The 25,348-nt window shown below is 32.8% G+C and overlaps 1 protein-coding gene across 3 annotated transcripts; it reads right to left on the minus strand.

The window, feature by feature from the left end:
* Positions 1-17,151: 17,151 nt before the first annotated feature.
* Positions 17,152-24,945, minus strand: LOC120074284 (ribonuclease II, chloroplastic/mitochondrial). 3 transcript variants are annotated; one of them, XM_039027362.1, is made up of 16 exons: positions 24,478-24,943; positions 24,019-24,184; positions 23,762-23,875; positions 23,597-23,674; positions 23,395-23,526; positions 22,092-22,313; positions 21,821-22,003; positions 21,547-21,609; positions 21,235-21,341; positions 21,013-21,162; positions 20,223-20,382; positions 19,588-19,983; positions 18,814-19,038; positions 18,174-18,359; positions 17,694-17,769; positions 17,152-17,414 (listed from the first exon to the last, which is right to left on the minus strand). In XM_039027362.1, exons 1-14 carry the CDS (start codon positions 24,777-24,779, stop codon positions 18,237-18,239), a joined length of 2,421 nt encoding a protein of 806 aa, XP_038883290.1. In that variant the 5' UTR covers positions 24,780-24,943; the 3' UTR covers positions 17,152-17,414; positions 17,694-17,769; positions 18,174-18,236. The 3 variants fall into 3 exon arrangements, with proteins under 3 accessions (XP_038883290.1, XP_038883291.1, XP_038883292.1); XM_039027363.1 differs by having other exon boundaries at positions 17,152-17,417; XM_039027364.1 differs by lacking the exon at positions 17,152-17,414 and having other exon boundaries at positions 17,508-17,769; positions 24,478-24,945.
* Positions 24,946-25,348: the final 403 nt, after the last annotated feature.

The raw sequence follows: 25,348 nt of genomic DNA on the forward strand, positions 1-25,348 counted from the left end.
CAATTAATGGAAGTTGGTTAATTTAATTAAAGAGTTTAATTAATTAGTCAAGTACTATTGGAGTTTCAATAGTATGTTCATAAGGTCCCCTCGGTAGCTCAATTGGGATTAATGAGAATCGAATTAATTTTGGATTAATTTGAATTGTTCAAATTAATTAGAGGGAATTAATTATATAAGATAAAACTAATATAATGTATATGATACATTATAATATAAAGTTTTGATAAGATAAATAAATATTTGAATTTGATTCAAATATTAATTATATGAATATGATTCATATAAAAACTATAGATAAAATTTAATATGAATATGATTTGTATTAATACGGTAGTTTATATGAGAGAATATTAAACTATATGTTATATTCTATGTGATATAATAAACTATAGGTTATATATTATATGAGATATAATACATAATTTACTTCTATTAGATGGTTAATATAATTAAATCAAATTTGATTTTAAATTTTGAATTTAAAATCAATAACTCCTTAGGGAGTTATTTTGACAAAGTGGAGAATTATTCCCATTCTTCTCTAAGGAGTTCAATTCCATGATTATTCTTTATTATCTTCATCTTCTTCCTAGAGATCTGTGTGAAAAAAAAATCTCTTAGAAAATTTCCTCCCTTGGTTACCAAAATTAATCAATAGAAGCCCACAACTCTCTATTGATTCTCATTCTAGAGAATAACTCAGACTCCTTGTGGTGGTGTCTCCTTACTGCTGTGTTCAAGGTTTTAATGTCAAGTTCTAGAGATCGAGAAGGTCTAGTTCGTGTTGTGAACAGGAGGATACGTAAAGATATGGTTGTTCAAGGATGAGTTTCATAATCCCTTATCCTCTCTGTAAATTTGGTACAAAGTATGCTTAATTATATTTTTTTTGCTTATCCATGTTTCTGTCCCTCTAAATTTTATGTTTTGTAAAACGAAATTAGACACACAATTGCACTTTATTGCTTCCGCTTCGAGGTATCCCAAACCTTTCAAAAAATAAAAGCTTTTAGAAAAAAACAAAAACAACAAAGAACTTTTTATTTGTGTTTAAACCACCCCTAATATTTAAAAACAAAAAATTAAGTAATCAAATCCCAACAAAAATGAACTTAACAAATTTAAAAACTACCCAAAAAAAATTGCCTAAATTTGTGGGAAGATATTCACCCTCCTTATTTAACGCCACCAAGAATGAAGGGTAAAATTAAATAAATAAATAAGTATAGAGATGGGACCATCTGCACAATGCAATGGTCATGAATCTGAAATTTTAAAAAGAGATTTTTACATAAAATATCCTCTTTAGATCATATATTTAAAAATGTCTTTAAATTTGAATTTTTTCAATAAAGGCTTTTAGTATTATTTTAGGACAATTTTACCCTTTTTTATTATTTTTATTCCCGATTTTTATATATATTTCTCTGGAGAGAGAATCTGCATTTATTGTGGAATTGTGGAGAGAGAAAATTTATTTAATATAATTTTTTCATATTTTCAAATGGAGAGAAAAATGCATTTATTGTTAAGATTTTTCCCTTTATTTAATTTAATTGGAGAGAAAAAATGCATTTTATGATATTTTATTTTTTATTTATGTTGGTTTTACATTTTTTTTTAACGGATTCATGGCTATTTAAAATATACTTCAAAACATTTTGTTAGGTATTTGAAAATATTTTAATCAATATATGAAATATACCACAGTATATAAATTAGAGATTGATTCAATATTTGACATAAATCACCGTATAATCTAAATATGAAATATACCACAATATATAAATAATATTGACTTAATGTTCGACATAAATCGAAGTATATATCATAAATTTCATTTACAATATATATATATCCATTTAAGTAATCAGAAATCCCAACACATCAAAATTTGTATATATCATAATATACATAAAATCTAAATATATAAAAAAAAAAAAAAAAAAAAAAAAACTATCAAATAATTTTTATATTCTAACAAATACCTTAAAACATTGTCAATATACCTTGGAACATATACAAAATTAAGATCAGTAGATATTACAATATACAAAATTAAGATTATATATTGTTTAATCGAATTTCTTTATCATTTATCGTACAGTATATAAATCACATATTGACTTAATATTCAACATAATCACAGCATATATCAAATAAAAAAATAGTATATACAACAATATATAATTCACATATATCAAGTAAAGGAATGCATATTCCCTTGGGGTTTATAACATATATATTTAGGGTTTAAAAGAAAAAAAAAAAAAAAAGTTCTCCTCTGTCTTGGTGCGGCGAATCTGTATAGGCTGTGACACCCCGCACATATTTTTAGTAATAATGTAATTTCAGTAACTTTATTATTTGGAATTTCAGTGATTGTTATTAGTTGGAGGGTATTTTTGGAACTTTGGACTTCAAGTGTAAGCGCAGGAATTTAATTGTTGGCGTGAAATTATTCAATTTGAAAATTAATGACAGGAATTAATTTTCTTTTTAAACGGAAAGGAATTTAATAGTATAAAACAAAAAGGAATTTAATAGTATAAAATGGAAAGGAATTAAATGTAATTATATTTATTTCTTCTTCTTCTTCCTCCTCCTCCTCCTCCTCACGCACCCGTCGGCACCTCTCCCCCTTCAATTTCTTCTTCCTCCGGCCGAGACCCTTGCCGTCGTTCCAGCTGTCCTCGCTTGGCTTGTCACATCCGGTTGTCGATCTCTTCTTCAGCCTATCACAGCAACCGAAACCCGTGGCCAGTCGCCAGAATTTTGGACCTTAGGAAAGATTCGAGCACTGGTGGAATTTTAAGACCTTATCCTTCAACCTAAACAAATAACATATTAAGACCTTAAGGTCTTAATGTGTACCTCTTTCGTACACATGGTTACGTATACACCTTTTTCGTATACACATACACCTCTTTTGGGTTGAAGGATAAGATCTTAAAATTCCACCAGTGCTCGAATCTTCCTAAGGTCCAAAATTCTGACGACTGGCCATGGGTTTCGGTTGCTATGATAGGCTAAAGAAGAGATCGTTGGCCGGACGTGACAAGCCAAGCGAGGACAGCTGGAACGGCGGCAAGGGTCTCGGTTGGAGGAAGAAGAAATTGAAGGGGGGGTGCCGGCGGGTGCATGAGAAAGAAAGGGAAAGAGGGTTTTAAAAATAACAATAATAATAATAATAATAAAACAAAAAAAGAAATAAATATAATTACATTTAATTCCTTTATGTTTTATACTATTAAATTCCTTTCCGTTTTATATTATTAAATTCATTTCCGTTTAAAAAGAAAATTAATCTCTGCCATTAATTTTCAAATTGAATAATTTCACGCCAACAATTAAATTCCCGCACTTACACTTGAAATCCAAAATTTCAAAAATGCCCTCCAACTAATAACAATTACTGAAATTCCAAATAATAAAATTACTGAAATTACATTATTACTAAAAAAATGTGTGAGGTGTTACATAGGCGGCACGAACAAAGTCCATCTTCATCTCTCCATCTTCATATGAGGTTTATAACATATAACCCTCCATCTTCATCCCTTATCTTCTTCATCCATGGGCACCACAGATCTGTATAGGCGATTGGATCTCTGTGCACGACACAAACTAAGAGAGCAAACTGTGAATGGGAGAGAGAATCAATGAGAAGATGGCGGCTTACATCAGCGACTCATGGTCGGCGATCGAAAGTCAACGATGATGTAAAATGGTTGATGAACAAGGACAAATGATCGATTTCGACGGGCAAATGACTGATGAATGAGGACGAATGGCGCATAGTGGTCAAATCCGACGAGAGAACGACGGACTGGTGGACGGGGACGACGACAGTCGACCAAATCCGACGAGCAAACGACAATAGCAAAGGGTTGAAATCGCCAAAAGGAGAAAAGAGAGGGAGGAGGAAGAAAGAGGAAGTGGAGGAGTCAATGATTTTTCTTTTTTTAAAACATTAATGGGTATGAAGCCTTAAGCCTGTGCATGGAGGAGAGAGAATCACAATTATATATGTGTGTGTGAGACCAAGGGGTTAAATTTTAAATAGCCACAGACATTAGTGGGAAAACAAAATCAAATAGGCCTTTTCTATTAAAAAAAATAAAAATTAAATGTTCAAGACATTAATGTAATATAACCCCTATTTTAAGGTCTTTTACGTCAAAATCTCTTTTAAAAATGAGTCATTTATCCAAATCGGAGTCTTGTGGCCATTATGTACAATTTCTCCCGAAGATTTTGCATTTGAGCCCATCCAAGGCCCAAAATGCATTGGATTCTCTCAGATTGGGCTTTCTACTCTGGCCCATTCTAGCTTTTCTACTTCATAACACATAGTAAACATCGCATGCAACTACAAAAAAAGAAAAGTGCCTTTCAATTTCACTTTTTTTTCTTTTATTCTTTTTTAGAATGAAAAAATAAAAAAGGTTGATTCACTTGTTTGATTTGTATTTCTCCAATTTTTAATTTGATAATTTTAAACTACCATTATCCACTATGAATTATTGTGGCCTCCTTTCTTGATTTTGGTATAGTTTTAATTTATAGATGCCTAATAAAGTAAATTAAAAATGAAAGGAACTTTTTAATTAATTTTTTTTTAAAAAAAAAAAAAAAAAAAAAAAAAAAAAAAAAAACCAATGCCTTGATCATCATGAATTTGGAGGTCTATGACCAACATCCAACATAAATGTAGTTTGGTTGTTATGTAATTGATATATAGTCATTTGTTTGAGGTTTGAATATATATATATATATAAATAAGTAATTGATGTATATATTAATTAGCCTAAAACTTTTACAAAATTGAGAGATCCAGTGGAATAATGAAAATTGTAAGAGGCATAGATGGGATGCTACCAAATCCAAAAATAAAGTTAAGAGATTGATCAAAATCTGTCCACATATACATGTTATCATTTGGAGATAATTAACTAGCTTTTGATAGGCAGTTTAGCGTCAAAAAGAAAGTGGGTTCCTTTTTATTTATTTATTTAAATTTGAGTTTTTGTTTGGAATAACTTTGCTACCAAAGAGATTTATATGCTAGGGCTTTCAGGGAAGCTTTCAAATTATAGTTGTGGTGGAAGTATGGTGAAAGTAGAAACTTTTCCTACATGTGTACTACCATCGCTACCCATCTAGGCTGGTGGATTTGGTTAATCATGCTCGCGTATAGAAGAAAATAACTTTTTACTATTTTTTTTTTTATTACCATTTTAATGATTTAGTGGATCCGAATAAATTCTTAAAATTAATCCTCATATCTTAAAAACAACGTTTTATTTTCCTTTTTCATCAAGTCTTTGTTGTTTGGTCTCGGAGATATAGAAATTTCAAATTTCATCATCTTTTTCTTCCTCTCTGTTTTCTGAGCTTTCTTCCATATGATTTCAATCCATTCTTCGATGAGTGCACGTCAAAGTCTGGCTGTTGTGTTGATTTTTATGAGAAATTAGCTTCTTGCGATTTAGCACTAAGGACGCATCGCTTTTCCTTTCAAAGGTAGGGATTCTCCGGGACACAACAATATGCATTTGGTCCTATCAATTTGAAAGCAAAAAATCTACATTCGTTATTCGTTTCAAATGTCGATCAAGAATAGTAAGATGCTTCTCAATCTATCAAAGTTGGAACTACTAGACGAATCCAATTATTGGCACTGATCTCAGAAGCTCCTGATTTTCTTACGTCCTCACCTTCGACAGATCTAACAAAGATAAGGCTATCGTGGTGATCAATATGGACAAATCTAAAGTTGCAAATCCGATAGATTAATTAATCCAAATCTATTCCCATCACAAATCTAGAATTCTACGAGAAAGACAACAAAACAATCTATGATCATCTCCTCAACCAAATTAATGATTCACTATTTGATCTGTTCATGTTCCAAAAGTCTGCAAAACCAATCTGGGACACTTTGGAATCTAGATATGGAGGAGATAATGCAGGCAGGAATAAAAATATGTCAGCAAATGGCTACAATTCTAGATGATGGATAAGAGATCGATTATGGATCAGGTTCACAAGTTCCTAATTTAAAAAATGGGTTAAAATTGTCTTCTTAAAGACTATTTTGATGTGTGAAAAGTACCAACCTCACATTTTTTTATTATGGAATAAAAAGTCTCTAAGAAGATGGAGGGGATTTTAACTGTAAAGGAGGTGTTTTGCTCACCAACATGAGTTGAGTTGGTATAACTCAATGTTTGGCTTACCAACATTAAATAATGGTGGAGTTGAGTTGGTATATTTTACCAACTCACCCAATTCTCCCTTCTTTTAATGTTTACAATGACTACACCCATCGGTCACTGTCGACGATTATCACTGCCACACTCCAGAAACCAACTTCGGGCTTCGACAACTACCTCCAATGACAACTCCGACGACTAATTTTGGGCTCTAGGAACCACTTTCGATCACAACTTCGGTGACCCAACTCCGATGACCACCTTCACGCGACCAATTCCGACGACCAATTTTGGGTTTCGGCAACCACATCCGACAACAAACTTCGATGATCAACTCCGAAAACCACCTCTGACTACAAACTCCGATGAAAATCACCTTCAATTATCAACTTCGATGACCACCTTCAAGCGAGCATCTCCGAAAATCAATTTCGGACTTTGATAACTGCCTCCAACAAAAAATTCCAACAACCAACTCCAATACCACCTTCATGCGACAAACTTCAGAGGCTTCCAATTTACAAACTTACAATAAAAATCATCTTTATGATTGAATCAACTTCGACAACGTCCTTCTCGCAAAACCAACTCTGTACAGCCAACTCAAGCTCCAAAAAACCACATTCGACAAAAAACTCTAGTGATCAACTCTAATACCACATTCTATGACCAACTTCTAGACTCCGACAACCACTCCAACTACAACTCCAGTGAAAAATTCATTTTTGGTAATCAACTTAAATTGTTTAGGGTTTGGTTTGAATTAAATAAATAATAGTTTTTGTCTTAGATTAAGTGCAATATTTATACATAGAAATTTTGTAAAAATTATATTTATTTAACTGAATTTATCATATAAATGAGTGTTAATAATTATTTGAAAAATATATATATCTGTAGTTGTGTAATGCATACAATTATATTATATATATATATATATTATATATATATATATATATATATAATGAGGAATTTTTTTTCTTGAAATATTTTCTGGCAAGAATTAGTGAACAATGTAAATTTGTTCTCTGATAATCCTTTGAATTTTGAAGAATTGAAAGTGAAATTGTTGGAGAAATGTGGTGGCCTTTCATTGGCTACTAAGAATACGGGAGAGATTCAATTGAAATTTGGTCGTGATAGAATAAAAATAGAGAGCAACAACATGAAGAAAAAGAAAAAGAAGAAAATGATGATGAAATTCATAGAGAAAGAATAGGAATCAAAAGTTTTGATTTCTCTTTTGTCTCCTATTTTATTTAACTATATTGCTGCAAGAAATGTAATGATCGTTTAATTATTGTTCATTACCAAAAAAAAAAGAACGAAAGAAAAAATTTTAAAATTAAAAGAAAAATTGCAGTTCATATTTTATTCAACACAAATATCGATATAATTATTGAATACAAAAGTTTCAAAACAAAAATAGTTATCATTCAAGCAGGTTATTTAGAGTTCCAAAAACTGCACTAGATACCACAAACATATGAACCGAACTCTACACCCTAAACGCAGACAAACATATGAATACCACAAATATATAAACTTCAAATATTATATCTCAATTCAACGCCCCAAACAACCACTAAATAACAAAATTCAAACATGTGATGAATTATAATAGGCCACTCCATCCACTTGGAGTCAAATATTCAAACACGCCTTAATCTCTATCAAGTATCAACCAGCCAGCATCTCGTAAAATATGTATCCTAATAGTTATGAAAATGTTCACTTCCTAACTTCATTTGCACTTGCCTTCAATTACCGTTGATGGTGATTAAGAAAATCTATCTATCCCTAATAAATACAAAATATAAATTTGGAGTAACATCAGTGGTGAGAAACTACTAGCCACATTGTGGCGGATTCAGCTAAAAATTTCTAAAATCACTTTTTATTTGTCTCTTCATGGACTTAGTTTGTGGTCAAGAGTGTTACGAATTAATATTGTTGTTACAATTTATTTCATTCCAAAATAATAGTCAAAATCATTTACATAAATAATTGTTGTGCATCAATTGGTCATGTCAATTTATACGAATGATGTTAAAAATACTTGTCATCACATTAATTTTATCTTATTTTAAAAAAATAAAAATGAAACTTTTTCAAAGTCTAGAAATATAATTGATACTTAAAAATAAAATTTCAAAAAAAAAAAATCATGAATATTTTATAATGTCAGGTTTGTTAAGAAAAATATGGAAATAAGGGAAGCTATGAAGCTGAAGGGTTTTGATGGACAATATCCAATAGTTAATTCCTAGACGTTTGAGATTAAAATCTACTTAACAAAAAATTTCCATATGTTACCAGCAGGAGAAGCAAGCAAATTTTTTCCTATGCCTTTCTCCCTTTGATGGCTTGGCTACACCTTCTTGTAAACATACAACATTTCTTGAAGTCCCCACTGTTTTACCTTTTTAGTGAATTTCAAATATACCTCTGTTTAAGATGATTTCTTTTTCTTCTCCTCCTTCAATGAGAAACAAACAAAATTTCCCTCGTCTTCCATTTCAGGTGGTAGAGAGAAACAGTGAGAGAGAGTTTCAGTGGTGAAGAGAGACGTGTGACGACCAAAAGATGGAAAACCCTAACTTTAAGGGACAAACGAAGGTCCGATCCGAACCAAACCAGCTCGACTCAGATCAGTTCGGTTTCGTCCTACCCTTTAATAAAAATGACTCAAACAAAACGGAAAATTCGGGTCAAGTCGGTTCACTTATTTTAAAACCATCATTTGCTACAGTATTTACTATTTACTACAGTTTTTACTATTTTACATTCATCATTTTTTTTATTATTTGCTACAATGTTTACTATTTCCTTCTTAAACTAAAACAGTTTACACCTCACACACATATTATTATAACCCAAATTAAAATAATTTATACCCCACACGCAAACTATCATAACTCAACTATAATAACCTAAGACTAATAACTAACTCATTGTCTCAAATGTCCCTTTGTTTTTTGTCATGATCAAGTGAGCAAATCTATTTTAAGGAATATGTATTGAAAATCATAAATTTTCTTTTTGTTACTATTATATATTTCATTGTTCTCTTATAATTAGTATAATGTTACTTCATTTATTGTAACGATTGGATCCTTACACATTATGATCTGACCGCTACGACATGCATACTTAGACTTTTCTATAATGAGATGAGTTTTGGTAAAAATCTCAAAAGAACATTTCTAAGATTTTATTAATTAGATAGAAAAACTCTATAAATAATTTATTTATCAAAACACCAGGATCCATAAAACATTAGCGTGGTGGTACAAAATGCATGTGCCTATAATAGTGAGTTTGATGGTTAGCCATTTGTAGCAGGACGTCCAATTTCTGTATCTAGGCTGTGTTCCTTACCTACAAAGTCTGTAAAAATATGAGATGAGTTATCTATAATTATACCTTAGTTAGTAGTTCTCAGTGTAGGTTTAGTTTACCAAATGCAACAATCCACAAGCAATGTCATTGAAAAATATGTGGTGGACGAAAACGTTATAATAAATTGTGGTGGTGGTTATGCTTCCACATAATCTCTCCCCCTGATAGGAAGAATGAGGACGCTAAGCGAAACTTAACCCATCTGATGATTAGCGGGTCATTGGCAGTCAGTAAGGGCTAGAGTCGCCATCCCACATCACCATATTAGCATAAAACGAATATTGGACATAGAGGGTGCAACATCATACCCTGCTAGTCCCTAGCATAAACATAACGTAAATTTTAGGCCTGGAGGGGTGCAACCATACATGCCCTTACCATCCCGAAAGCATAAATTTTCTCCGCCCTGATAGGAAGATTGAGGACTTAAGTGGAAAACTAACCCATCTGATGTTAGCGGGTATGCAGTCAGTTAGGGCCAGAGTCGCATCCAAACATTCAACCATTAACATAAACGTAAGATTAGACTGGAAGCATAACTTACACTTAATTAAAAACTTTGATTTTAACGTAATCGTGAACAAACATAATGCATGGGGTCCCTTGTAGAGAAACGTGTTCTAAACATGTAATGCATATAACAAATTAACAAAACCATGCAACATAATAAAGGTACACTACCATAGAACACTTAAAAGAGAGGGTGAGATAAACTACTTACTGTGATCTAGTTATTCTTTTTTATTCTTTATGATTTGATCAGTAGAGCTTTCCCTTTTTAAACTAGAAGGAAATTTGGGCAGCACCTTACCCGAGCTTTTCTCTTTTAGCCTTACAGAACTTCCTCACTCACATTTACTCTTTCACACAATTCTTTGTTACTGAAATTTGTTTGAGAATAGGTTAAATCTTCGGCAAAGGGTTCTATTTATAGTAGTTTTCAGCTCTTCTCAATGTGACAAATCATAGTACAGGTGGCTTCTTTAAAATTACTTAGGGTTTAAGGATTCCTCTCAATAAGACACCTAATCTTGGCTAACGTTTGCCCTTACGTCATCATTCTTTGTTTGTATTCAATTTTACGGTTTCTCTATGTATAATCTATAAGATCGTGGCCAAATTCAACGCATAATCCACGCTTCTGTCCAAATCTAGCTCTCTTTGTTCTCAGAATCTCGCTCTCTCCAGCTTTCTCGCTGGTTTGGCTCTCGCGACTCCCGCTCTCGCTCTTGCTCTTGCTTTCACTCTTGCTCTCGCTAAGAATCTCGCTCTCTTTACTCTCGCTCTCTCCAATGTTCTCTCCAATCTCGCTTGTTTTCACGCGTGGTTGCCTTCACTGCTTGTGGATTCCACTTCCTCTTTTTAACTCTTTCAAATTTTAAAAGTATATGGACAATTAATTCACCTCCAATTCTTCCAATGAGCAGTGCCCAAACAAAAAGTTATCTACTGCCCGTTGTCTCCTGAATTAGCTAGCGTCCAACTTCTAATTAATCTTCCTTGATTCTGCTCCCTTATTCATTATTTTTTGGATAATGAATAAATTTCCAATTTCCAATTATTCATTTTTTTCCTTCTAAATTTCTGCCCCTTTAAATAAAATTTTGTCCTGCTTATTATTTGACATTTAATTTTCTGTATGCGTACAAATCTAAAAACAATTATTGATTAATCAATCATATGTTTATGTTTGTTATGTCGAAATTAAAATATATATATATATGTGTGTGTGGAATCTTATGCTTAAAAAATTGTTAATCGACTATAAATAGTAAATGAATTAATTTATTAATCATCAATAATGAATTATAAATTAAAAGGTAAAAGTAACTTTTAATATAATATGAAATAAAATTATTAAACTCATTTTTTAATGCGTTTGAAAAGTTCATCACATAAAAAATAAAAATAAAAATTAACTTGAAAATCTTTAGAATTCAAGTAGTTAAAAAGTTAATGCTTCCGAAATGAGCCAAATAATTTAATAGATCCTTTAAGAAAAACATTTTTAAGATAAAAAAATGTTAGTACTATATATTTTAAAAATGTTACATTAAAACAAAAAATGTAAACAAAATGTATGATGATGTGATTTTAATAATTCTACAGAGATTAAATAATTAGAATGTGAAAAGCTATAATAAATTAGTTCTAAGTATAGCTTTTTTATCTAATTGTATTTAATCATAGCATACGAACAACTTAGAATTAAGTTATAATCTTTTAAGTTTCTAAATTTATCTGTTCTATTAATTTAGAACAATATGAAAGCTGAAGAAAATATTTAAGACTTTAATGACAGAGTAAAAGATAAAATTCTTATAACTCTTGTTAGTAATTATTTATACATAAACAAAAATTTAACTCTATATACTTTGTACAAATTTATTTTTCTTTTTGTTCATAATGATGATGAGTTATAATATTACATTTTTACAATTGCATTACTTATTAATAATAAAATAATTTTATCTATTGTATAATATGTAGTGACTTATATACATAAAACTACAATTTCTTCTTATAATATAAAACAAAGTAATAGAAATATATATCACGTAGTTAAGCAAAAAGATTGATTTTTTACTAATAAAATTAAATGATAAACTTATTTTTATGGACTAAAATGAGTCATTTAAGAATGAAATCTTCCTGCATAAATTTATGTATTTAAAAAAAAAAAAAACCTAACGTTTAGGTAATAAATTAATTAGAAAATAATTATTAAATTACATGTTCGGAAATGATTTTAAAATCATCAAGATCACTTTTGTCATTGTTCGACAAGATTTCCAGAGAAATTTAATTCATGGGATTTGAACTTTGCATTTATATTAATTTTAGTATAGTATAGTGAGTATCATCTCTAATACATGATCCTCTTATACTTTCTCTCGAAAATAAACTTTAATCTTCAAGCTCGTTGATCTTCCTGGATGATCGGCCTTCGGACTTGTTGATCTTCTTGGAGGATCAGTCTTTGGACTTGTTGATCTTGTTTAATAACTTGGACTGGCCTCTAGCTTGTTTATCATCTTGGAGAATCAACCTTTGGACTTGTTTATCTTGTTGAACACTTTGGATCGGTCTCTGGCTTGTTGATCAACTTGGATCGGCCTCTGACTTGTTGATCAGTTTGGATCGGCCTCTGACTTGATCAACTCGAATCAGCTTCTGACTTGTTGATTAGCTTGGATCGATCTCCAACTTGTTGATCGGCTTGTGAACCTTTTCTTAAGTTTGAGGAGATTGAACTTCAGGTTGTGAAGATATAGTTAATTTGTTGAAGTCTTCTAATCTTTGAAGTTTCAAATAGTTTAGATCTTTAATTCTTCAGAGTTTGAGTGTCTTAGTTTTCGAAACTTGAGAAACTTCAGTCTTGATCCTTGAGAGCTTGAGAGTGTTGGTTTTCAAGACTTTGAAGCTTCAAATTTTGGAGCTTGAGAACTTAGAAGCTTCAAACTTTAGAGCTTGAGAACTTGGAAGTTTCAGCCTTCAAAACTTGAAAGCTTGGAAGCTTCGATCTTCAATTCTTCAAACTTCAATCTTCAAAGTTTCTAATCTTCATAGCCTCCTATCTTCACAGCTTCCAACCCCACAAAATGAGAGGGAAAAACCTCTATTTATAGAAGTTCCTCATGGGCTTTACATGGACTTGGGTCTAGTTGCTTGTTGGGCTTGGGCTAAAGTTGGGCTTGGGACCAGTCTTTCCTTTGGCCCAAGTTTTTGTCATCGGCTTAAATTGGGTGTGGACTCTAGACCCAAGTGACTTTAAATTACTCAACCCCATCCAATTTATAATTTTCAAATAATTTTGAGCTTTCGTTGTGATGAGTGGCAAAATTTAATTGGTTGAAATTTCTTATTCAACAAATGTCCCTTTTCGAGATTTATACATAGACAAGTGAATCTCAAAAAAGATCCTTTGAAATCAAAGTATGATTTTGACTTCTTTAATTTGATGCATCATCTTGATCAAAATATGATAATTCAACTCAAAAATTTGATTTGAAATTTTGTTTGCTTGACAGATTTTTCGTCAAATAAATAAAAGATGAATTTTAGTGTTTGACTTTCTTATTACCAAGTAAACTTTAATTTGAACTAAATTAGAATTTATATTCCACTTTAATTGCAAATTAAATTTTGAGTAGTATCCCAAATTCTACCAATATTTTTCTTTTTTTGACTTTGGAATATACTCAATTCTTGATGCAAATTTGATGTAGAATTTCACTCCAACTTTGGTTTGGAGAATTTTTGGAGTGTGTTCATATTTTGATTTAAGAAAACACTTAAATTACACCAAGGTTGTGACATTAGGATAAAATTTTGTTGGTACCCATATCTTAGGCTTGGATTTGAAATGCTAATTTTTGTATTATTCCAATTTTGACTTGACTTTGTCAAACTTTGACTGGAGAATATTTAATTTCGAAAATAATTTGAATTTAATCCAAAATTTGGCTTGAATTTGAAATAAACTCCATGAAGCTTTGAAATGTTGTAATACATCTCCGTTTTGCCTTGAGCTGAGATGAAGGGTCAAGCAGAATTTCGGCTTGGATTTAATTTGAATTTTACTCCAAAATGAGTGGAATTTGTGACCTACCAGGATAATTTGAAATTTTTCCTAAATTTTGGCTCAGTAAATGAAAAATATTAAACTTTTAATCTTGAACATTTGACTTGAGAGTAGAATCACAATTTTAACTCAAATATAATCTCAACTAGGGTTGGCAACAGAGTCGGGGCGGCGCAAGGGGACTCCCCGTCCCCGTCCCTGCGAGGGTATTTCTCCCATCCTCGTCGGGAAAACGGGTCCCCACGGGGACCCATCCCCCGCTTTTATATATAATAAAAAAAAATTAATCAGGGATGGGAACTTAGGGACCCAATTAGGAGATCGGGGATTCCCCGTTGTCAACCCTAATCTCAACTACCCAAACTTTGGAAGATTTGGTTGAAAAAAAAAATCTAGTCCAACAATTTATTAGAGTTCAAATGTTGGTTGCAATTCAATACTCCCTCCTATACTATGAAGCACAGATACTTCATGTGAGGCAAAGAATCCGTATCAGACATGTATCAGATACCGATACTTCCAGATACTTTCCAAATACGTATCTAATATGTGATTTGACGTATCTATTTCCACGCATATTTTTTTTTAAAGAAAAAGACGAGCAACTCATCTAATCTATTTCAATCTAAAACTAGGCAACCTATTTAAAAACCTCAATACTCGAGTCCAAAACTAAAAGGAAAAAAGAATAACAGACCAAACCCTAGACTAGAATCATCTAATCTCCATCTTCACATTCAAGTCCCCACAAAGTCCACCAAAATACAAACCATTTGGATATCTTCAACAATTCAATGGAGAAGTTCTTCGTTTATCTTCATATTTCTCCCTCTAATCTTCTTCTTCTTTTTCTTCTTTGCAATATGAGTCATTTTTCTATTGCATTTTATTAACTATTATACTTCAACACCTTAGATGTTGGTTTTTGTATTGTATTTCAATATTTGTATTCTATTTTGTACTTTTGTTATTAATTTGTATGCTAAACTTATCTATATCATGGATTTTTTTAAAAGAAAATGTATCTTCAACATATCAGTATTCTCGTTTTTTAGAAATATATATATTAAAAATATATATATATAATGACGTATCCTTAGACGTATCCATATCTTAGTATTTTAGAAATTGACGAATCGTCATATCCGTATCGTATAGTCATATCTGTGTTTGTGCTTCATAGCTCCAATATATAGATGTCTACATTGGTATTGAAATCTCAAATGAAAAGGGAGTTCTTCAGCCATTTTATTTGGTTTGACCAATAAACATTTTTTCGATTCTTTTGTTTCAGAACTTCTTCCACTACTTTTTTAAATCTTCTTCTTCTTCCTTTTTTTTTATTTCATCAGCAAGCTTTCAACCCCTTTTTTTTCTTCATCATCTCTTCTTTTTGTTTCAAGATGTTTATTTTCTCTTTTCAATTTTCCCTTTTTTTCTATGCTTTTCATCATTCTTTGAATGCTTTTTTTTTTATTTGAGTGAAATTTCACCGGGGTCATAGTTTGCCTGGAGGATTTGGTTGCGATTTCATATCCACCATCTATCAATAGGAATGGATACAACCGAAATTCTTCAATTTTTCAAGCAATTAAAATGTTTGATCCTTGTTGAGAAAAAAAGAAGGAAAAAAAAGACTCCCTCTTTACTATTTTCTTTTTCTTTTTTAAAAAATTTTTCTTTTATACAACTTCGAAGCTTGCTACCGAGAAACTCATTCACCTCTCAAATTTTCTTCTTCTTTAGCATTAATGTGCAACCTTTTCCTTTTATTTTAGTCTTTTTTGGTTTCTTTACTGAAAGTGAAGCTCGGCCCTTGGGAACTTTGATCTTCAATTCTTCTTAACTTCAATCTTCAAAGCCTCCTATCTTCAGAGCTAGTCTCCACATTCAACTCCCCAAAATGAAAGGGGAAAGCCTCTATTTATAGAAGTTATGGATTTTATATGGGCTTGGGCCTAGTTGCTTGTTGGGCTTGAGCTAAAGTTTGGCTTGAGGCCAGTCTTTCCTTTGTCCCAAAGTTTTTGCCATGAGCTTGACTTGGGTGTGAACTCTAGACCCAAGTGACTTTAAATTACTCAACCTGATCTAATGTATAATTTCTAAATAAGCTTCGGCTTTCGTTGTGATACATAGCAAAATTTAATTGGCCAAAGTTTCTCATTCAATAGTCATTTTTAAAATCACTCAACAAAACACTTTTAATCACTCAAAATTAACTTAGTTTTCAAGTTCACACATCTAAATGCAATTTTCATGTCATCAAAATTAGTTTTGAAGGATTAAAAATATGTTTCACGATGATAGAAAATGACAAAAATGATTTTAGCCATTTTAAAATCAAGCATGCCATGAAATTATATTCACATTAGCTCACAGAAAATACAAAAAATAAAGTATTTTAAATTTGGTATATTAGTTGACTAATATATTAAAGAACGTGGGTTTGTTAAAAGGGCAAAATTGAAATATAGAATAAATTTAAATTTAAATTTGAGAATTGTCATATCTACAATTATCCGCGCCCCTAATTATACATTTAAAACTTGCCGCCCAATGCAATTTCCTTAAAATTAATCTTATCTAATTTTAAAATAATATATTAAATAATATTTTGTCCAAATTATTATAAAATTATATATTTCAATTTATTTAGAAAAAAAAAACTACACATGCACCAACACGTTGTAAAACACTAGTAACATTAAATGAACCAAGGTACATAAAATGGAGTTATTCAAGCCCCGTTTGATAGTCATTTGATTTTTTGTTTTTGTTTTTGAAAATTAAGCCTATTTCATCCACATTTCTTATAATAATTTACTTCTAAAATATAATTGTTGAATTCTTAGCCAAATTCCAAAAATAAAACTTTTTAAAAGCTATTCTTTTTAGTTCTCAAAATTTGGCTTGATTTTTTAAACCATTGGTGAAAAATAGAAATGAAATGAAAATAATGTCCATAAGTTTCATTGTCAAAAACAAAATAGTTACTAAACGGGTTATTATATGACACCCATCCCGTTATTTAAAATTATTATATATTAAAGCAGATGAAGAAAAGATGAACAATACCCACACAAATACCTTTGAACGAGATTATGAGAGCATTGAATCAGCAATAGCAACCGTCTGGAAAATGCTGTCGCCTTTGACTGTCATCTTCTTTCCACGTTTCAATTGATCTCCAAAAGTCGGCATGGCACCTACTAATTTTTTATTAGCTGAAAGTATAATTCCCTTTATTTTCTATCAAATATAAGGCAATAAACTATTGAAAAGCTCCATGCAGTTTTCAGTTACCTACAATAACAATATCGATATGTTTTCTTCATCAAAGATAATTCATTTACAACCTACTTAAGAAAATACAGTTGTAACTCACGATTTTTGTGGTTGTACTTGATCTAATAACAAAAATCACCGTGTAACAAATTAGAAGATACAAAAATGGCAGCATGGCTAATAGCCCAAGTAATTCCCACCTCCTAAACGTCCCAAATTTCTACAGTACGGCTGGACATAGGGTCTCTTGGTGAATCCCTCATCATCGCATCAACCCTGCAGCAAACGTTGTTGAAAGCTGTCTAATTTACTTGATAATAGCACGAGCACTTTTAAGTAATTTAATAGAGTAGCCCATTATGCATAGTTAAGAAAATCGGACAAAGTAATAGGACTCCGATCTAGCATGGTCCATAAATATTTTGTTCTTAGTTCATGGTCTTAGAAATATAAAACATATCATTAACCATGTCGTAGTCAAACTAAACAAATGGTTTTCCGTAGTTTTTGTTAAATGCGGCTAAAGTTTCACAAGGGCTACTGACAAGTACAAAAAAAGTAGATAAAAGATTATTAGTAAACAATTGGTTTTCTAAAAACAGAAATAGAAGCAAAAATTGCAATCAAGTTCATTCATTTTTCCATGAAAAGTGGCTTCAAATTTGGGGAAGAGTACCAACCGTGCAAGTTCGGGGAGTAACACCTTGTCTAAAATATTTTTGACTTGAGAGAACGTCATATATCTACTGAATGATCTCCTTCAGAGAAAGAACATCATCACGTGGATGGGCGTTCTCCACTCGAACTTGTACTTCATCTCCAATTTGTGCTCCAAGAGATACCCACGCAGATGCTTGAATGCCCACCTACAAATTCCGAATACATAAGATACAAAATATGATGATATTTATATTTAGAGAGACTATACGCACCTATAAAACTTTATACACGTTTTATTTTATTTGAGCAATGGATAAACGAAGGAATCTGACAGTGAAACTGATGATGGGAGAAAAGAAAGTCATTTCTGCATGCATTTGATATTGTCGTATGCTTATAAAGCATCACGTGGGGGCAGTTTATCTCTTGGTTCATGGGCCAAACCCATTAACCAGGAGAGGCTATTGACAGTTGTCAATAATCAGCAGGATGCAAAGAGGCGAGCAACCAGTGAAAGAAAAAAAAAATCAGACGAGGATCAAATCAAATTCAAACATGTGGAAAGATGAGAATTTCCTTTTTTTCTTCGTCAAGTGCAAGTCAATCTTTAAGAATGAGGCTTACATCAAGATCAGAAAGCTGTTATCAATCAATCCTCACCTCAACCAACAGCAGGGCTGCAATTCGATCTTTAATAAACCGAAGAATCAATGCCCGATATCTATTTTCTTTTGGTTGCCGTCTCAAGTACTCTAATACCCAATAACGAAGACTAATGCTTGAGAGCTTCTTTGCCAATTTAGTATTTATATTTACAGTTGATGCCATCCCTTCCAATTGACCATGGGAGTACGGAGGAGAGTCGCCTCTTAGGAATGCCTTAACCTACGAATAAATATAAGATCAAAACCAAGTTAAAAGAACATAAACTCCATCTACATAGTCTTGAAATGAATGATTACTAATTATGCAACCAAAATCATACGCATAACAAGATGATATTATGAGTATGGTTGCAATGGTAGTTAGTGAATCAACGATTGTAAACTGAAATTCCTGACGGTAATGAGCAAGTAATACAAAACTAATACGTTAAAAAAGATGACACTACTAAAGCTGCAAGCTTCAACAGTTAGTTCCCCGCAGATTGCAGGTGGCAGAGAGAACCAGGGAACCATTAAGTGTGAGCAATAAATGTGTTTCAGACAACAGAATCGTCTATGAGGAATGAGGTCCAATAATATATAATATTTACATAAATGTACATGCATACATCTATTACTATATTGCAATGCGGACAACATAATACTGTTCTCATCTTTTCTCAAGGAAGGACAGAGCATGTCCACGACAAACGGACATTGCAAGCTTGATTTCCAAAAAAAAAAAAAAAACAAACGGGGTCCGCGGACCATAGGAAATTAGAAGAAATACCTGATAATGTGCAAGAAGATCCAAATACCTACGGATGGGAGATGTAAATTGAACATAACCAGGTATTCCTAAAATCCCATGGCGTATAGGCTTCCTGAAGTCAATTTCAGCAGCACGCATTGTTCTAACTATTGCAGAGCTCCTAACAGGTCCTTCTGGAAGATGTGAAAATGCAGATACATCTACGTTTGTTTGAGGTTGTCCTCTGTAAGGTAACGGAATGTTATTGCGAGATCCAAAAGTGGCTATAACTTCTCCACATAGGATCATCATCTCAGAAACAAGTCGCATGGCAGGGTCAGCTTGGTTTTCCACATAGAGATTGATTTCAGGATCCACGTCTTCTGGATTTGGTACTTTTATTCGTGTCTCCAAAGAAGCCATGTCGATTGCACCCTGAAATTTTTATAATATGACACCAGAACATGGAAGGCAGATAATAACTTGCATCAAAAACTAACAAAAGTAAATCTTCTAGGAACAAAATCCCATCAAACTTGTCTATAAGAAGTCCAAAAGGGTTTCTAATTAAACAGTCCTTAACAGAGAACAATTATTAAACAACCAACATTCTCGCCAATACTTTAAGCCACTATGAACCCTTGAATGAAAATGATATCTGGCTATTAAGGTACCTGTTGCCTCCGCCAAGCTAATCGCAAAGTTGCAGCCTCAGATAGAATTTTAAGTTCGGCCTCCTCTTCCAAGTTCAAACTAAGCAGCTCCGACGCACTTTCATATGTCAGCATGTAAGTTGGTTTGATGATTGAGTTTTCCACAGAGTATTCTGCAATGCTATTAAGGCAAAAAGTGTTATCGTTTACATGTTTGCTTCCTTAGTAAAGACATCTTCATGAATGCCATAGTTTCAAGAAAGCAAAAATTCCATTCTACAGTATGAGCAGATAAAGATTTTTCCCCATCTCTCTTAAATAAAAACTCAAACAAACAAAAATGGCAAGCACGAACAGGAAGAGCACGGCAATAGAAAGTACACAGATAAATGCAATTAAGAGATCTCTAGAAAGAAAAGGAAAGAACAATAATGTGCCAGCAACAACAGTAAAACTTTCACATATGATTTTACTATTTGAACACATAGAACCACGAAATCTTCTAGTTATATGATATCAAAAACAAACTTCACAAACTGCAAAACCCAACAGAAAAAGTAAATGGCCAAAAATAGCTTCTGAAAGGCATACAACCATAGACAATGTTTCTTTTTTTCAAAACTGAAATTTAGTGGGACGCCACGCACCTTATGAAAATTTGTTCCCTAATATAACATTTCCAGTAAAGTATTCTCACATATTAAAATACAACAAGTTAAGCACAAGCTTTGTTTTCCATCAGAATAGCAGACAACAGCATTTCTTGGGAAGAAGTCTCATAATAAAAACTAGGCACGTAAACAAGCTTCACCTTCCATCAGAATGAAGGACAACAGATACAGTAACTGCATTGCAAATCTCTCCCTGTTTTAAACTCATTCCATCCATTGCAAGTTTCTCTGGAAACATAGGATATGTGGCTGTTGGAAGAAATATAGAAGTTCCTCTTTTCATGGCCTCCCTATGAATGATAAACAAAAGGAAAGTCAGCATGGTGAAAAACACTACAAGAAGTTTAAGCTTTAAGGATCACCTGTCTACTGTGCTTCCTGGTCGAACAAATCTAGCTGGATCAGCAACATGAATCCATATTTTAATTCGACCATCTGATAGTCTCGTTGCACTCAAAGCATCATCAAGCTAAAATATAGCATGATAAGAACGTGAGGTGGAAATCTCCGAAAATTTCATGCAAGAATTATACAAAAGTAGAAATTCAAAATCATCACATTCAGAGTGAATAGACTAACTAAATGAAAATTACAGAATAAATTATAATTGAATTAAAAAAGAAAAGGAAACAACAATCCAAATAGGATATACTTTATAATTTTAATACTATCACCTCATCTGCTTCATCAACATCAATGGCATAAACCTTAAGATGTGTGAGATTCTTCCTGTCAACCTAAACAAAGAGGGGAACGTATGAAATTAGCAGTAAATCATGAACTACTAATGAAGATTTACAAGCCTTGGATGGGATTTAACAGTTGACAAATTTATAAGGTTCTATCATGTAACACACAGGGAAGCAAGGGAGAATCTCAAATGACACAGACATAACATATTATATTATTATCACATGTAAAAAAATCAGTGATGGAACCTGACACTACCTCATCGGGATCAGATGCCTCCAGTAAAAGTGATTCTGCAGCTGCTATAATCTCATCTGAATGAACTGTCCGAATATTGAGCTTCAGAAGATCAAGATTAACATGGCGAGGGAAATACCCTATGTCTATGAGAAGATTTACTGCTGATAATGCTGTTTTCACCAGTCCCATTGCCTTGAGAATCTAAAGAAGAGATTATCAAACATACTAAGGGCAGTGAATGATAAAAATGTACTTTTCAATCATCAAGCAAATCACATTAAAGGAGTACCATCCCAGCTGTTTTCCTTTGTTCAACATCCCTGCAAGCATCAATAGCATAAGCTTCAAGAGACTCAATCTTGTGTCTGGTTTTCTCTTCAGCTGCCCAGAATGATTTAGGTAGTTTGGACTTCAAAGGCATTGCCTTGGCAGATTTCAATAATTCTACAAACTCTTGTAGTTCTTTCTCAGCTGCCTCCTTCACAAGCTTTTTACGTTGAAGTTCTTCAACCTGGCTTTCAAACAAAAAGTTAGAAAATATGACTCAGAAAAACACTGAATCATCAACGGATGATTGATAAACAAATGCATTAGCCCAAATATTGTCCATGTGACAGATAATTTAATGTAAGACAAAGAAGAAAGAGTGAGATGTAAAAAAGGATAAAGACGATTCATTAATGCAACTAAAAACCTGTTTATCACCTATAAAAAGCTTCGAGCAAATTATCGGTAAAAAAAGAGTACAAAAATAGTTGAGCTATCATAAAATTCTAATAAAGTACATTGACTGATGACTCTGCATTGAGGGATGAAACTACACAGGGATTGGACTTAGGGCAGTATTATCTGATATCATTATGGATCCGTTCTACTGCACCACCATCATGTCAAAGGAGCATAGAGGAGGTTATGTAACAGGAAGCAATAATGTGACAGAGCTTTACAAGCAGAGAGTAACACCAATATGATGCAAATGCACAAAATACCAAAGAAGAATGAGAAATTGAGAACATTAGATTTAGTAGTAGGGCACACGTGCGGACGTACCCCAAGAGACCTAAAATTCTTAAGGGGAGTGTGTGTGTGATTTCCAGAAGTTGCTTTGAACATATTGTTTTATATGGTAATAAAAATCAATTTCTATATAGCCTTTAACTTAAATTATTTTCAAATATACCTTGTTTAATGATCTTTGAAACAGGTAGCAGTAAAGTAAACAGGCTTGGAATCAATGATATTGCCAATGGAGAGAGAAGAACGAAGAAAAATTATAAATCTTACATTAGAAAACATCTCTTTAATGGGTACGAGAGATGGCCTTGGAATCAATGATATTTAATTATCCAGGATTGATAAATTGGCACCACATAAACTTAAGAGTAAACTCAAGAAAGCTCTAAATACTTTCTACCAAATTATCATCCTTTACAATCTGCATTTGAACATTCTATATCTTTTGAAAGAAGCAATTATTAGTTTCCAATTGTTCTTAGAGCATGTAAGTTTCAGAAAGCACCACCATAAGAATCTAGTAGCTGGGATCTAATCGTTAAATAAAAGAAAGTTTTGAATTAAAATATAATGCGTACTTGGTCAGTAGGCCTTGGACCATAAAAAGATCGCGAACCTTTTGTCTGCAGAACAGTGAAGTATAATTCATCTCTTGATAACAACAGATGTGCACAATAGCTATCAAGAGGCTCTGCACTCCCAAATATGATCTGTCGAAGGAGCTATAGTTAGTGATAGAACGATTGCCAAATGATCTAGGACACCCAGAAAATAGATAACCTCAGCTAATTCTTCGGTAGTCACTGCCTTATTTTGTTCAAGAAGCTCAAGCCATGCAAACTCCAGTAGTGTCGGGTCCTGCACTCATAATTATTGGCTCAAATCAGACTGTAAATCACCACCAGTCAGCATGACATTGGGTTTATTTTCAGGCAAAGAACAAACCAAGTTATCCTGAGCTTTCTTAATGAAGTCTGCAATTTCTGTATGCTCAAAATTTTCAACACCTGGAACAATGTATGTAATTTGTTGTGGCTTTATAGATGATGTGACACCATTCTGCCAAAGAAAAGTGATGGACCAAGAGAAAATTAGATTTATGGACTGAATAATTTGCTGCAGCTTTTAAAAATTATAATAATAAGCCATGAATCAACCTAGTAGCCTATTCAAAATGGTGCGCTAGTTGTTTTTACTAGAACCTGATCGAACACCGTCCAGTTTTTTTTCCCATCAGGTTTCTGAGCAACTGCAAGTAATACCCTCTCCGAATCCTTCTTGAACTCCAGCAACAGTCCCTTTTCCAATGTTCGGTTCACAAGCTTATCTTCAATAAGCTCTCCACTGCCCATGCCCACCAATCCCATTCTGGATACATAAATTTTCTCTTGCTCATTATTGGGAAATAAATTGGGGGGAAAAAAACCTGTTCTAAATGCTCAATTTCCAGATGATCATACGAAACTCAAAACAGTATACTCTTACTTTGAGAAATTTATTGCGGTTATTTGACAAAATAACAGAGGGAAGATGAAATCCAAACCATAGCACATATTTCAGCTTAACTATATAAGAAGAAATAGAGAATGTATCATCAAAGCAAAAACTGAATGCACAAGATACTAGAAGGAAAATACAAGAATTGAGGAGCAGAAACGTACTTAGCGAAAGCGGAAACTCTCTGTCGCCTGCGCAAAGCTTCAAGCTCTTCGTAAACGTTTTCGACAATACTGTACAAGGAGTAGAATCGACCTCCGCCATTCCTAAAAACTTGGTGTTTATGCCATAATACAGGAGACCTACATCTTAATTTCGAGCTCCAACGGAACTGAAGGTTGCTGGGATTGAAGAGGCAGCATCGGAAGGCAGAGAGAGGCGGAGATGATGCAGAGCGGATGACCGAGCAAGTGTTAACAGCTCGCAACGCCATTATCGTTTGTGAAAGGAGAGAATCGAGGCTCATGCAGTTAAGAAGATTGAAGAATAGGGATTTATCGTTGTTCGGCGTCGGCCTGGAGTTGACATGGATTTGATTTTCTACACACAGAGAGAGACTGAGAGAGAGGGAGAGAGCGAAAATGTGAAGCAGAAGAACCGAGTTTGCACAGCTGATGATAAAGGCGCGCGATGGCTATGGTAGCTTTTGTTTATTTTTATTTTATTTTTCCGAAAAATGGATTTTTCCCCCCTTTTAGTTAAATCATCAAGGCAGCTAATTAGGTGATTTTTTTATCCGAATCACCCCTTTGGTACCCAAATGAAAATTAGTCTAACCTTTAAATACAAATGAATTTTGACTCTCTTTTTTTCCCATGTAAAATTACTACTTTGATCATACTTGAGGATTTTTGCTCTCGCTTTTCACTTCTTACTCCTTGTTATCCTCCTCAATTCACTTTTCTATGATCATAAATATTCTCGCTTCTCGCCTCCCTCTTCTTGTTTCTCGCCCTTCGATCCTCCTTCTCAATTCGCTTTTCTATGATCATAAATCTTCTCGCTTCTCACTTGTTCTCATTATTTCTAAAAAAA

Source organism: Benincasa hispida, chromosome 3 (assembly GCF_009727055.1).
Source record: "Benincasa hispida cultivar B227 chromosome 3, ASM972705v1, whole genome shotgun sequence".
NCBI lineage: Eukaryota > Viridiplantae > Streptophyta > Magnoliopsida > Cucurbitales > Cucurbitaceae > Benincasa > Benincasa hispida.

Coding starts and splice junctions, on each gene's coding strand:
- LOC120074284 (XM_039027362.1), bottom strand. CDS start 24,779: ATGAGCCTCGATTCTCTCCTTTCACAAACGATAATGGCGTTGCGAGCT. Junction 23,675..23,761: donor AGAAAGCTCAGGATAACTTG/GTTTGTTCTTTG, acceptor TTATGAGTGCAG/GACCCGACACTACTGGAGTT. Junction 18,360..18,813: donor CAGCCCTGCTGTTGGTTGAG/GTGAGGATTGAT, acceptor CGGAATTTGTAG/GTGGGCATTCAAGCATCTGC.